At 33.0% G+C, this 14,675-nt stretch overlaps 1 protein-coding gene across 3 annotated transcripts in view; it reads left to right on the forward strand.

Moving 5' to 3' along the window:
• The window catches only part of MAP4K3 (mitogen-activated protein kinase kinase kinase kinase 3), a 190,618-nt gene that overhangs the window by 145,555 nt on the left and 30,388 nt on the right, over nt 1-14,675 (forward strand). For all 3 annotated transcript variants that reach the window (XM_022574007.3, XM_022574008.3, XM_089923256.1), the window contains 6 exons: nt 2,981-3,039; nt 8,700-8,738; nt 8,988-9,041; nt 11,519-11,561; nt 12,768-12,927; nt 13,790-13,902. In XM_022574007.3, coding sequence (XP_022429715.1) covers nt 2,981-3,039; nt 8,700-8,738; nt 8,988-9,041; nt 11,519-11,561; nt 12,768-12,927; nt 13,790-13,902 — 468 coding nt within the window. The remainder of the gene's footprint in view (nt 1-2,980; nt 3,040-8,699; nt 8,739-8,987; nt 9,042-11,518; nt 11,562-12,767; nt 12,928-13,789; nt 13,903-14,675) is intronic.

Genomic DNA, 14,675 nt, shown 5'->3' on the forward strand with positions numbered 1-14,675 from the left:
CTTCCTGCTGTTTTCTCATCAGGTATAGATAGACTTTGTAATCTCCAGATGGGTTTTAAAAAAAACAATAATAAGATTTTCTTGGTCATGTATTTTTCTTTTCCAGTGTTCCACGCCACATCCTCTGTTCTTTTTCAGCTCTTGCTGGGACCATGTCTTCTTAGAGGCTCTATCCGAGTTCAGAAGTACTCCTCTATTCATTAAAACACTGAAGTTAGGACTTTCTGACCCCAAAAGATATTTTAATTGGGCTTAGGTTGACCATCTTAAATTTTTTGCTGAGTGTTCAATTTGAATCTGCACTGGGCTATTGCATGTTTTCATCCATGTTGTTACTGCTTTGACTTTGTGTAGTTAAACACTGTCATTCATTAATAAGTTGATGCCTGATTTATGCTACTAAATTTTTTATGTCTATCCTGGCATGTTCAAATGTATTCTTATTTAGCTTATAAAGAATGGCCATGTTTTACCATCATTTTATAGGGTTATTTTGAGTGTTTTTCCAAGCATAACTTTGGTAGCATTTTTCTATTACAGAATAGCGTCCAAGTCCCTTTGGAAAGCATTTTAGATCAGTCTTTCTTAGACTACCCTAAAGATACGTAAATGACTACAAACTTTGCCCAAGTTTCCCTTTTCTTCCTTTCCTTTTTATTTATTCTCATTTTTCTTGTCTGATTTGCTGTCTGAATTCCTGCCATATAATAAGTGCTTAGTAAATAATAGTTGAATTAAATGAGATTAACTACTTATTAGAAGGCCTTAGTGCAATCCTTTTCCTTGATGACATGCCTAGCACATGGGTTTTGTTTTGTTTTTTTTCCTATGGATGCTAAAACATAACTTGATTTACGGAGAAGGAATTAATAAAGAATGAAACCCTTTCAATTTTAGCTTTCCTGGTAGGGCTTAACACATGCCACATTTAATCATCAGACCTGGATCTGTCAGCAACTTCTCCCCATCCTGAATGTTATTCTGTATGTGAATTTACAGTCCATTTTCTATTAAAATATTTCATTAGTTATTTCAGATTCTTCTCTTACCTTCCTAAATATATCAGTTGATTTTTTAAAAATTATTATCATCAACCTGGTAATTGTCATGTAGCAGATGAGCTAGCTATTCTTAGGACATATCTATATTTATATAACACAAGCCATGGCCACTCTGCACAAATTACGCTTTTGAAAGCTGTCATTTGATTAAAGGCTTAACAGATTATATTGGCTAAAGAGGTTGCTGGTCCCGTAGAAGGGCCCAGTTATGCATAGCTAAAGAAAATGAAGTTGAATTGAGAAAGGTATTCATTGAGATTAGTACTTTTCTTTACTAAATACCAAAGCTTAAAGTCTCCTATATAAAGTCATGACCACTTAAATAGTGCAGCATAATAATTGTGTGGCAGTCTTATGATAATAGCAATTTCATCCTATTAAGATCTATCATTACAAATTAAAGAGAACAGGTATCCGAATTTCATTAGAATTTTATGTGATACCAGTGTGACAGTTCACTAATCTTTTTTGTTTATGATGTGTTATCTCTTCTGTCACTGGTAAGAACATATATTATTATGCATGGAAGAACACAATTATTGCAGAAGACAAAATTTGAGCCTTGTCTAAACCAGGCTTTTGGCTTTTAACTTTTCACTTAAATGTGATGTATTGCTTAGAAGTCTCGTATTTCTACGCTTAGTATTTGTGTGATCTGTAATTATCTATGTATATCTTAATGAGGCTGAAGTGTTAGTTATCTGTTTACAGTAAAATAAACAAATGGCATTTGAACACGCATTTTCTTAGGGCCTAATTAGTGTGTGCTAGGTACGATGCTAGACCCTAGGCTGTAGGGAAAAAAGATGGATTTAACAATTTTCCTTTGTTTGAGGAGCTTATAGCCTGGCTACTATTTTTATAAACTTGTAAATAAGTTAATTAAAAGTCAGTGTAAACGCTAGAGGAGAACTATGTGTTAAATGCCATGGAGTCGCGAAGAAGGTTACACCTATCTTCCTGGACAGCCTTGGAAGGCTGCTCCAAGAAGGTAACTTTTGCATTAAGTCCTCATTGTGCATCTGGCAGTATCTTGTAAAACTAGATAGCACTTTAAGTACACTATATTCTAATGAAAATAAAATTCATTTAAAATGTTAAATATTCCCCCATAATCATTAAAACGGTGCTTGAAATACAGTGGGAGAAAACGAAACTGTACTTTCCGTGGTTGTTGGAAATCATTTTTTTTCCTCAAGAAGGCATTTCAGTTGAGCACATAGATTGTTAGTTCCTTTAAATTTCAGTTCTTAACTCTACAACCTGCAGTGTTCAGTGGAAATGTTTAAATAGTTGAAGAACTGCCTTAATAATATTCGTTTGAAGTTTTGCTACTTAACTCTTTAAAAAAATATTTAAAGTCCTTAAATTTAGTTTATAATCTTGTGCAATTTCACATGTATAATTCACTTTGAAAGACCACCTTCTTTTTAACCTTTAAAAAATTATTACCTGCATGAAGCAGTAATAGAAATATGTGAATGTGTATATATACATAATTATTGCAGATTTTATATACAAAGTCAAACCAAGATTTTTGTTGCTTGTTCTCTTCTGTAATCATTTTTGCTTCATTATAGCTTGAGCATAAATACTTTTTTCAGCTTTTTTCATTCCAAAAACTGATTTTTACAAATGTTAATTACAGTAGCAATAACCATAAATGAAACTTGCATATGGTGTTCAAACAAGTTCCCAGGAAAATTTTGGTAACTTAAATAATAAAATATATAAATTAAGACTACAAACTTCTGAAATCTTTTATTGCTGGAAGTCCTACCTTGCTTTCTTTTTAAGAACATATAGCAATACAGATTTATTTGAAGTCTGGGGTTTCTCTTTTAAAGACAATATGCGTTAGTGTATCATGATTTGTGATACACTACTATTTTGCTGAATATTTTATTCTGTACTATTAGGATCTACAACTAGAATATGGACAAGGACACCAAAGTAGTTACTTTTTAGGTGCAAACAAGTAAGTAAAATTCTTTTAAAATTAAATTTAAATTTAAGAATACTTAAATTGCCTTAAAATATGTTATATATTAATTGTATTTTAAATATTTACAGTAGTAAATTGTACTAGTCTGGTAGATATATTTTATAATATGCTTTTAACTTTTCTTTATTACTACCTTGCTAATCATCTACTCAATAATTGTCATAATGGGGAGAGTCACCTTAAATTTTTTGTATCAAGCTACTTTGTAGACCTTACCTGTTAGAGAAAATAAGTACATTCCAACTAAAGATGAGTATATGTTTCAGCAATCTATTTCTTTTATTTGCAAAGTTGACCTGTTTATTACTTACAAAACTTGCTTTGGTACATCTCCCAGATGTGTTGGCCTATGAAAACAGATGGAAATATTCACACTCTTTAAAAATCTTTGTCTTAACTTTTTAGCTGTTAAGAGTCTTTTAAAAAGTAGATAGCCGTTAAAATATGTCTAAAGGTTTAAAAGTTATTTATTTTATGCAAGAAATAAATCCAACAGTTGTTTAAGGTCTGCAGTATACCAGGCACTGTCTAGGTGGTGCAGCACGGTGGTGAAAACGCAGCTTACAAGGTGTAACAATTTAAGATGTTCATAGGCCTGAATTAGCAAGATATGGGGACAGGATTCAGCTCTTCCACGTAGAGTCTCATTTCCTGAGTTCATGGATGAACTATCATTATAAAAGCTAATTTATAGGGAAATATTTAAATTGCCAAAATCTCCCAGCTGTGTAGATATTATTTCAATAATCAGAACTACTTAAAATTTCCAAATATAATTTCAGTGACATTAGAGGGTTGAGACATATTATATACCCATATTTTAATTAAAATACGTTAATATCTTAAGCAGGTGACTAAGAGACAAGCAACTCAGATTTAGAGATAATAATGCAAAATCATGTTTCTTTTTTTATAAACGAAATGTTTAAATACTCTTTTCTTAACCCAGAAACGGCTTTGAATGACAAGCTAGAGAAATGCATTAGTTTTGATTTTGCTGAGCTTCAGTTAAATAACATGAAGTTTTTGTTTTTGTTTTAAACCTTATGTTTCCTAAAATGGAAAATAAGTCTAAAATTTCCCTGGTTGAAAAATGAAATTTTATCAAAATAGTAACATTTGCTGTTTATAGTTTGTCTTGATTTGTTGATGGGCAACAAAGGAAAGTTTGTCTCATAATGGGTTAGCAAATAAATTCTGACGTGTTTTTGTGTTATTTTGTCTAAATTTCAGGTCACTAGTTTTAAGGATCTTGTTAGCAAATTTTGATGTATTTTTAAGAGATTGTATAATTTTGAAAAATATTTCACTTACTTTGGTTTATTTTAAATATATTTTTATATTATATACTTGCAAAAATACCCCCAAAATGGCCTATCATTAAATGCTTTTCTAGATTCCTTAGTCCCCATTGTCTGATTTTTTGATTGTTAGACATTTTCATATTATATAGTTACTTTGGCTAGGTAAATGTTAATAATTTCCCCAACCTTCATTTTTTGATTAATTGGATCCCTGCTTAAGGAACTTTATTCTATATAACGAATCACTGGCAAGGTAGGTTGCCCCAAAGTTTGCCCTTTGGCTGTGTTTCGTGTACAGGTATATACATACATGTGACATGAGCATGGATGTAGCACTTCTCTTACTGTACTGCTATGTCTGCTTTATTCTTGTGACTAGGCAGTGTTTTAAAACTCACAGGATTTCCTGCTTTCTCCATAGGTGATCAGGCAGACAGATTTCCATTTATGGGTTTCTGCCTATTCCAGACCACGCAGGAACTAAGTTTGTTTGTTTTTTTAATAGAATGCGTATGTGTTTTGACTTACTGGGTTGTTTTCTTTTGAATTGTTATTATTGGGGTCAACTTTTCTGACTATTTAAACCAACAAAATACTATTTTTAAAAGAAAACTCTAAATTATTTCTGATTTTGTTTTTAATGTAGAGCAAAAGTTCTAAAAATAAATTCTCTTCTAAAGACTTAAATAATAATGAAAAGAAATTCCTGGCATAATTAAGTATATTAGTAGTAAATGCCAGATCCAGAGTCAGAACTGTCTCTTGCTATAAACTGTGTAACTTGGAGAAATTTACCTCAGTTTTCTCTAATAAATGGGGATTATAATAGTACCTGCCTCATAGTATGCTGAGGGTGAAATGGAATAATCATTGTAAAGCATTTAGCACATTTAGGGTTTAATACACATTAGTTGCCCTTATTTGTAGTGTTTACTCAGTAAATGTTGATTGTAAGAGCAAGTGAATATGAGAGAATAAAATTGCTTTTTGGTTTTAAAGAAATAGGGAGGTTTTTTGGTTTGTTCTCAAATCTAATCAGGGCAGTACTTACAGATTGTTTTGAGTCAGTTAGGCAATTTTGAATGGTTCTAGTAACCAGCAGCTAATTCAAAGATGCCAAATACTTTGGTGGTGGTTTTTGACTTCTCTCCCTATCAGTTTCTTCACTTTATCAGTTAAATCTATGATCTATGTTTGCATGTTTTTCCATTTTTAACCTCTTCATCCAGATTTTCTGGTCATTTTCAGTTGACTTAGTAGTTCAATATGAGGGCATCATTTTTGTTTTGTTTTATTCGTTACTTTCTCAGAATTCCATAATAGAGGAATCCAAGTAGACCAGTGAATAGTGACATTATTTATTATGTCACATCCAGTATTGGTGATTAAATCACTACCACATTTTTCTCCAATGCTCTCAAGATACGGTATAAATGAACCTTTATGCAAATTAGCCATATTTCTTTTTCTCTTTTATAAAGGCTGAAAAGCAAATCATATTTTCTACTTTTCATTAAGACTTCATGAATTCTGTAACTTTATTAACAAAATAACACATAGTAGGAAATTTACAAGTAAATGAATTAAAAAATATACGTATGAGTCCCTAGCCTTAGGATATCTGCTTTTTCATGTTCTCTTATTCTTACAGAACATATACTCCCAGTAAGATAATGTTTTAAAAACTGGAATGCCATATAAGTCCAATTAAATATGGTAAACTGAAAATAAACTACATTTAAATTCCCCTCTTAATTATTTTCAAATGCTAATATTCTCTATTGGAAAAAGAAATGGCTCAAAAAATATTGTCACATGCTTAAGAAAAAGTTTGTTTTCACATCTTCTAAGATGATGTGAAAGCCCACTGTACAGTTCAGAGATATTACATTTAATTTGGTAAAATAATTTAAAGCAGTGCTTCCGAAATTTTTAGTCTCAGGATCCCTTTATGGTCTTAAAAATTATTAAGGATTCCAATGAGCTTTTGTTTATATCACTTATAAATATCAATATTTATAGTACTGGAAATTTAAACTGAAAACTTTTCAAAATATTTATTTATTTCAAATAGTAATATACTCATTCCATGTTATCATAAAAAAAATTTTGTGTGTATTAAAAAATTCCTCATCTTTAAGAAGCAATTCAGGGACTTCCCTGGTGATCCAGTGGTTAAGACTTCACCTTCCAATGCAGGGGGTGTGGGTTCGATCCCTGGTCAGGAGCTAAGGTCTCACATGCCTCGTTGCCAAAAAACCAAAACATAAAACAGAAGCAGTATTGTAACAAATTCAATGAAGACTTTAAAAATGGTCCACATCAAAAAAAGTCTTTAAAAAAAAAAAAGAACCAATTCAAATGCCACCTCTTAATGGTACCCTCTTTGCAACACCACTTTGTTCCTCTCATGAGACTTAGAAGCAGCTTTATATATGTCAGTATAATACAGCAAACATTTTGTTGAGGACCACAAATAACATTTTTTATGAAGAATAGCTGTTTTTTTCCTGAAACAAAATAATATTAGTAAGAAAGGTGGCATTGTTTCATATTCTTTGCAGATCTCCTTAACGTCTGGCTTAATAGAAGACAGCTGGATTCTCATATCTGTTACTAATCTATTATGATATCATACATCTCATAGTCTCCAGAAAACTCCAGAGTTTCATTCTCAATGAAATAGTAAGAGTGAAAAAAGAAAGAAAAAGAGTGAATTAAGAGTAAAAAAAAAAGTGCTTTAGATTATGAAAATAGTTTTTTTACCTTGCAGACCTCTTACCGGAGCCTAAAGGACCCCCAGGATCCCCAGACCGTGCTTTGAGAATTGCTGGTTTAGAGAAATGTTGCTTAGTTGATAATAATAAAGAAAACACTAATTGAGTACTTACTGTGCTCTGAAATACTATTCAAAGAAATAATTAATTGTATCTGCAGATAAACATTTTGACATAGGTACTATTGTAATTCCCATTTTGCTTAGGAAAATCAGAGTAACTTATCGAAGGCCACATAGCTTACAGTGGCAGAGGCAGGATTCAGATTCAGGCTGTCTTTGCTTCACAACCTGTCATCATTTTGCTATACTGCCTCTAGGTAGAAGTCCTATCTTCTTAGAGCTAGTCCTTGAAGAGCTTTGTGAATAGGTAATACATTTGACTGAAGTACCTTAATTTTTTTATCTGCAAAATAGGATTTGCAATTAGTTTATGGTTTTCCTATGTCATTTACAAGTCCAGATTTAAAACTTTGTCACTTTTTAATACTTAAATTGTTATTAAACTATCCTAATTAAAACATTTGATGGCTAAAGTCTATTCTATTAATTATTTATACCAGCTAACCAAACCTTTCAGTTTCTCTGGTTTTATGCTTTGATAATTCTGAGGGCAGTTTTTTCCACTATATATAGGAAGGGCAAATGATTAGAAGGTACTACCTTACAACTTTTGAGGAGAGTAAATTTTCTGCTGAATCACTTTTACCACAGTAATCTGTCAGTAACCGTATTTCTATCTCGTTAGCTTTAAGAAGGCTATTGAGTTTCTGATGCTTGAAGAGTATAATATAGGAGGTATGTTGCATGAACTTGCAGTGAAAAGAAGTAAGGGAACTTCAGGAATGCTGTGAGTTCTCTCTTACACTCCTGAATATCAAAGTTTTATAAATTGCTCCTAATGATAAAATCCTCGCACCTGGTCTGATACAGGCTTAGTCTCCCAAAAGTGTAAATGTGTTTGCCAGTACACCACTGGAGAACAGATACTTCAGGTAAGTGAGTGTCTTTTGTGAAAGCAAAGTGCTACTACATTCATGTATTCACATCACATGCATGCATGCTTTTGCAGAGATCCAACACGTTGAGTTTCATTTTGTAGGATTGCCTGAGAGCATGATGTTTTTTTAAAGTGTGTCACCTTTCTTACATTAAGAAAAAGAAAATATAATTTCAGGTGTCAGGTAAAATATTCCAGGTAAAATTTAAATCCTGGAAACCCCTGACTGTGACCCTGCAATTATTGTTTTGTCAGTCCCCGTTGTGACATTTCATGGTGGGTTGTCCTTTGTCTGAATTGGTATTTTTCAATAAACACTTGGATTTATTTTGTTCATTTAAAATACATGTATAAAGACATTAGCAACAGAAAATAGATACCTCATTAAATATAACCTGATGTTTTATGGTATAGCGATGGTCGTTACAGCAAGGTTTTAGTGAATAGTAAAAAAGTGTTTTAAATTTATAGATAAGGTTAAAGTGATGAAAAATTGTACTTAGTATTTCTTTGCTTTATTCACATTATTTTTAATTTTTATTTTTCTCCTAAGGAGTCTTCTGAAGTCTGTTGAAGAAGAATTACATCAGCGGTAACTTTAATTTTTAATTAAACTTGAAATACTTTGTTACAGATGAGTAAAGTCTCTTTACCCCCTTCTCTATCATGTAGCCTAAGATTGTGTTGTTGTTGTTGTTTTAATATCCTGAATCCTGTAAAGACATAGAAATAAAATTCTGTCCTACAGTAGCCCTTCCTGCATTTTCTAAAGTTTCTTCTTAAGCTGTTTTGGTGGTAAAGTCCATTTGGTAACAGCGGAGTTATCCTTCTTTATCCTTAGAGGGCACGTGGCACATTTAGAAGATGATGAAGGGGATGATGATGAATCTAAACAGTAAGTTCTGTTTCCATTTTTGGTAAAAGAAAAAGTGTCATTTGACCTGATTTAGTAAATCTGGCAGCTTAATATTGAAGTAATTTTAATATCATTAATAATATAGTATCATGGGTTGTACCACAGTTTCTTTCCTTTTCTCTGTTCTAATTGTATTAGTCGGTTCGGGCATCCTTAACAAAATACCATAGACTGGTATTTATTTCTCATGGTCTAGAGGCTGGGCTGCTGGACAGTTTAGTTCCTGGTGAGAGCTCTCTTCCAGGCTTGCAGGTGGCTGCCTTCTCAGTATGTCCTCAGATGGACTTTGCTCAGTGTGTGCATGCAAAGAGAGAAATCTCTCTCCCTCTTTTTATAAGGCCACCAGTCCTATCTGATTAGGACCTCATTCTTATGACCTCAGTTAACCTTAATTACCTCCCAGAAGCACTATCTCCAAATACAATCACATTTCACTGTAAGCAGTCAGAAAGAACCAAGCCTCTCCTTCAGCACTTTGCTTAGAAATCTCCTCAGCTAACTATCCGATTTCATCCCTTGCAGATTTTCCTTCCACAAAACACTAGAACATGAACACAATTCATCCAAGTTCTCTGCCACTTTATAACAATGATTACCTTTCCTCCAGTTTCCAATAACTCGTTCATCATTTCCATCTTGAGACCTCACCAGAATGGCCTTTAATGTCCATTAAAGGACATTCTGTTAATGACTATTTGTGTATTCTCTAAGAAGATGGAAGCTTTCTCACCGGCTCTCCTCTTTTCTCATTGACCTCTTGCTCTTAACGTCTATACTTCTAGCATGTACCCCCAAACTCTTCCAGCCTTTACCTATTACCCAGTTCCATAACTGCTTCCACATTTTTATGTATTTATTACAATAGCACCCCACTTCTTAGTACCAAAATATGTCTTAGCTCAGGCTGCCATAACAAAATATCATGGACTGAGTGGCTTGAACAACAGAGATTTGTCACAGTTCTGGAGGCTGGGATGTCCAAGATAAGGTGCCCGCAGATTTAGTTCCTGGTGAGGGCCCTCATCCTGGCTTGTAGACAGCTGGCTTCTTGCTGTGTCTTCACATGGCCTTTTCTCAGTCTGTGCACAGAGAGACAGAGAGAGATCGAGATCGAGATCTCTTCCTCTTCCTATAAAGCCACCAATTCTGTTGGATTAGCTCCCCACCCATATGATCTCATTTAACCTCAGTTACCTCCTAGAAGCCCTGTGTCCAAATACAAGCACATTGGAGGTTAGGGTTTCAACCTACAAATTTTGAGTAGACACAATTCAGTCCATAGTGCGAGTTGATAAAAAAAAGAACTTTGAAAAAAATTTACAAAGACAGTAAACATATCCTGTAGTTTAATGTTATAAATTAGTCAGTAATAGCTGTAATTATTACTACAGCTACAAAGAGTCTTACTATATAGTTGATTAAATTTCATCTGATATGTTTCAAATAAATAATTTGGATATAAATGTATTTTTGAGGGGAGAATATTTTCACTTACGTAATTATTAATATTTAGTCCTTTTAGTTTTGGGGGTTTTGTTGTTTGTTTTTTGTTTGTTTTTAAAGAAAGATGCAGTTTCATGGTAGAGTGACAGAAACACCTGAGAAGCAGCTGGGGCATTGATTTTCCTTTCTACCTCACCACTCTGTGACCTTGAATCAGGTCACTTAACCTCTCTGGGCCTCAGTCTCCTCATCTGAGAGTATATGCTCCATAATCTTTTAATTTTTAGTACTTCTAAAACTCCAGTTCTGAGTTGTAATGAATCTTAGCTTCAACCAAATAAATTCTGCCAGTAATTTCATAGAGTACGTATATAGCTTTTGATGAGCTTCATCAGAGATATTCCATATCTAACAGTAGTAAAAATGAAGCTTACATTGTAATATATTTTTATATCATTTTGCTATTTTTCCTTAAACCAACTGTTGCTTGTGTTTTTCTATTATTTACCTTTCAATTGATATAAATTGGAATTGTGGCTATCTTTTCCAGTTTTAATTACTAAAATAATATTTGAAAACAAGAAAGCATATCTAGGGCTTCCCTGGTGGCACAGTGGTTGAGAGTCCGCCTGCGGATGCAGGGGACACGGGTTCGTGCCCCGGTCCGGGAAGATCCCACATGCCACGGAGCAGCTGGGCCCATGAGCCATGGCCGCTGAGCCTGTGCGTCCAGAGCCTGTGCTCCGCAATGGGAGAGGCCACAACAGTGAGAGGCCTGCGTACCGCAAAAAAAAAAAAAGGAAAGCATATCTACTCAGTTACTTTTGGAATAATACTTCATTTAGCATAACTTGAACATTTCACAAAGTATTTTGAAAATCGCTCATAACCTTAGAAAAAGAAACTTGTTTATACAAAATTTTCTTCCATATCTTTAAAAATATAATCATATTTTAGTAATGATTTGTTTGTAAAATGACGAGTTCTGATTCTAAGTGTTTATGTTTTTATAGTTCAACCATGAAAGCAAAAGTTCCACCTCCTTTGCCACCAAAGGTAAGCAGATTTGTTTCTCAGTTTGAATTGTGTATGTGTGTCTGCCACTTTAATACTGTATTAATACTTACTCTGTGGCTTATTTAAACTTGGGATCCACAAAGAAAAGTCATGAAGAAGTTGCTAACCATGATATAAGTAGACAATTGTGATTGTTTTTGTCTTTTTTAAATCATCCAACTTGTCATTTGGTGTTTATTCTAAATAATAAGTTCCAGAAATTTGTACATGAAAATGATTAAATTAATGGATTAGTATTTCACTTGGGTTAGAAAACTCATACTTTTAATAAGATTTTTTTCTTCAAAATCTATAATCTACTAGTAACTGATTAAGTTCATATGCATAGCAAATTCTAATTATAAAATGAACTGTTTATAAAATGAGTTGTAAGGTTTGAAATCAATTATAAATTGATTTATAAATGAGAATTGGAGTCTGACCAGTCTAGATATCCAATGTATTACTATATTTTGTTTTTATTTTACTTTTAAGAAAATCATGATTCACACAGGTAAATAGGACTGTTCTTGCTTGTTCAGTTTTACGTTAGCAGAAATACAGAGATCTGAATTTCAAAGAGATAAGTGCTGAGCAGTCTTCCTAATAAGGGACACATTATAAGAATTTATAAATTCTCCAAACCTTCAGCTGACTGAAGGTTTTTCCATTGTCTGCACAGAGTTCCCCAGGTATCCCATATTGCTGAATTAGTATTCTCTCATTTGATAAAATTTTAATTGGCATCTTCTTCTGCCCCCTGTCTGAAAGATTAAGCATTAACATAAAAGATAATGAGTCACCTTAAAGAGACAGTTTAGATTAGCCTTGTAAGGAGCTGAACTTTGATTAGCCTGAATGTTTAAAATAAAAGGAGACTCATTTAAATTGGGGATCGTAAAGACCAGAATATTTTTATTTGGCAAGTCTAAGTGGGTAGGCTTGTGAGGAATTAATAGAAACAGGTCTTTTTTTTTTCCTGAGAAAATATTTTAGGTGTACATTTTTAGGATATATATTAAGATTACCTGAACCAGATAGCTGAATAATCCAATAAGAGTTGAAACTCAACTAGTAAACACAGTTTGCAAGCCTCTGATATATGATAATATTTACTTCAGGGCAGATATTCAGTATTTTTCATGTTTAATAAAACACGAATAATTTCATGTTTAATCATTGGTCTCCTTTTCTGTATTATTTCAGCCTAAGTCCATATTCATACCACAGGAAACTCATTCTACTGAGGATGATAATCAAGGAACAATCAAGAGATGTCCCACGTCAGAGAGCCCAGCAAAGCCCTCCCAAGTTCCACCTAGGCCACCACCTCCCAGGTTACCTCCACAGAAGCCTGTTGCTTTAGGTAATGGGGGAAGGGAAGGTGAAATAAGAACGTTGCCAGGTTTTCATAATGTGTGAAAAAAATGGAGGGACTCCTTTTAAGAGATTATTTGAAATTCCTTTGTGGAAGGGAGAAGGAAGGCAATGGCTCTAGAGATGTTTTCTGCTTTTTGCCTCATAGTTTGAAGTGTTTTTATGACAGGATTACCTATGACCCAGTCTGGGATATTTTGCCTTTTCTTTCTCATTTCATATCTAGCCTTCCCTCTTTTGGAGAATCGTTTGCACCCAATTCGTTATATATCTAGAGTGTGGCAACAAAAGAAATTAAACTCTGAACAAACAAGGAAAATGTGTTTGGTCCTAGGCTACTTCTGTTTTAGAAAAAGAAGAGGATACCTTGCTTGACTCCTTTATTTTATTTCATTTAACCATTTTTAGAAAAATGATTGTCAGTATTTGCTAGGTATTTGCCTCCAAAGTAATACTAGAAGGTACTGTTTTAATACTGTAAAGTGTCTTGTGTGTTATGCAAAAGAAGCAATTAAGAAAAGAGCAACTAATGTTTCTTGGATAACAGACTATAAATTGCCCCTTTCCTGAAAGTAGTTATGTATTCAGTATTTTCTTTTTAACACAAATATATGTACTTAGATACAGCCTGAATTTTAATTTGCATATGTGAAAGAAATAGAGATAAAAGTAGAAGAACATATATATAAAAGACTTTTTACAGTAGTAAATATTCTGATAGGGTAATCCCAAATGAAGGCTGAAACTGTCTCAGAGATAACATTTTTTGTTTCCTACTTGATAATTTCCTGAATGAAAATTTTCATAAAAATTAATCCTTTTCTAATATATTTAAATATATCTTACTGAAGGAAATGGAGTGAGCTCCTTCCAGTTAAATGGTGAACGAGACGGTTCATTATATCAACAACAGAATGACCACAGAGGCACAAACCTTGCGAGGAAAGAAAAGAAAGATGTACCAGTAGGTATTTATATTCATAAGCTCTACTTATATGTGTTTCCTTTTTCACTATTAAATTAGTTTTGCAGTTATAATTGATGGAACTCTAGCAATTATATATTTTAAATTTGTATGTTTATATTTTAATATATGAATTATAATGATAATAGATTGTTTAAATCTTGAAAAAAATGACTTCGCTATGGTAAACATGAATGAAAGCTTTCTACTCTTCAGATTATTTAGGCCAATTTGTTATATTGCATATTATAAAATGTGACCTCTGCATACAGCTAAACACTTAGTATTCTTGTGATTGTTGAGAAAAAATATTATTCTTGTTGATTAGAATGATTCTTATACATTGCTTTTACAGTCTAATGAACTTACTGAAGGAAGGACATGGACAGATAAGGAAAGCCGTAGCTTCTACCTCAGGACAAATTTCTGTTACATAATTTGTGATATTACTACTCTTACTCAAAGAAAATAGCTAACAAGGAAGAAAAATTAAGATTATTTTCTAGTAGATATAAGATATCACTTTAGGAAAGGTGAAGTTAGCCTTACCAGCTATTCCTGTTACAAATGTTAGATAAAACACTATGACATAACTACTAAAACATAAATAGAATTTATCAGGGAGATTAAAAATTGTTAACATTTGTAAAGAATTTACTCTTAATCATCAGGCAACATTTGTCCCTCATCATAGAACTTAAAACAAAAAAAAAATCCTTAAAATTCCCAATTCAGCGGTTGCCAACAAGATCACAAGACAGTATTTTGGGGGA

Source organism: Delphinapterus leucas, chromosome 13 (genome assembly GCF_059928025.1).
Source record: "Delphinapterus leucas isolate spDelLeu-1000000601 "Yukka" chromosome 13, BTC_Dleu_Yukka2, whole genome shotgun sequence".
NCBI classification, from domain to species: domain Eukaryota; kingdom Metazoa; phylum Chordata; class Mammalia; order Artiodactyla; family Monodontidae; genus Delphinapterus; species Delphinapterus leucas.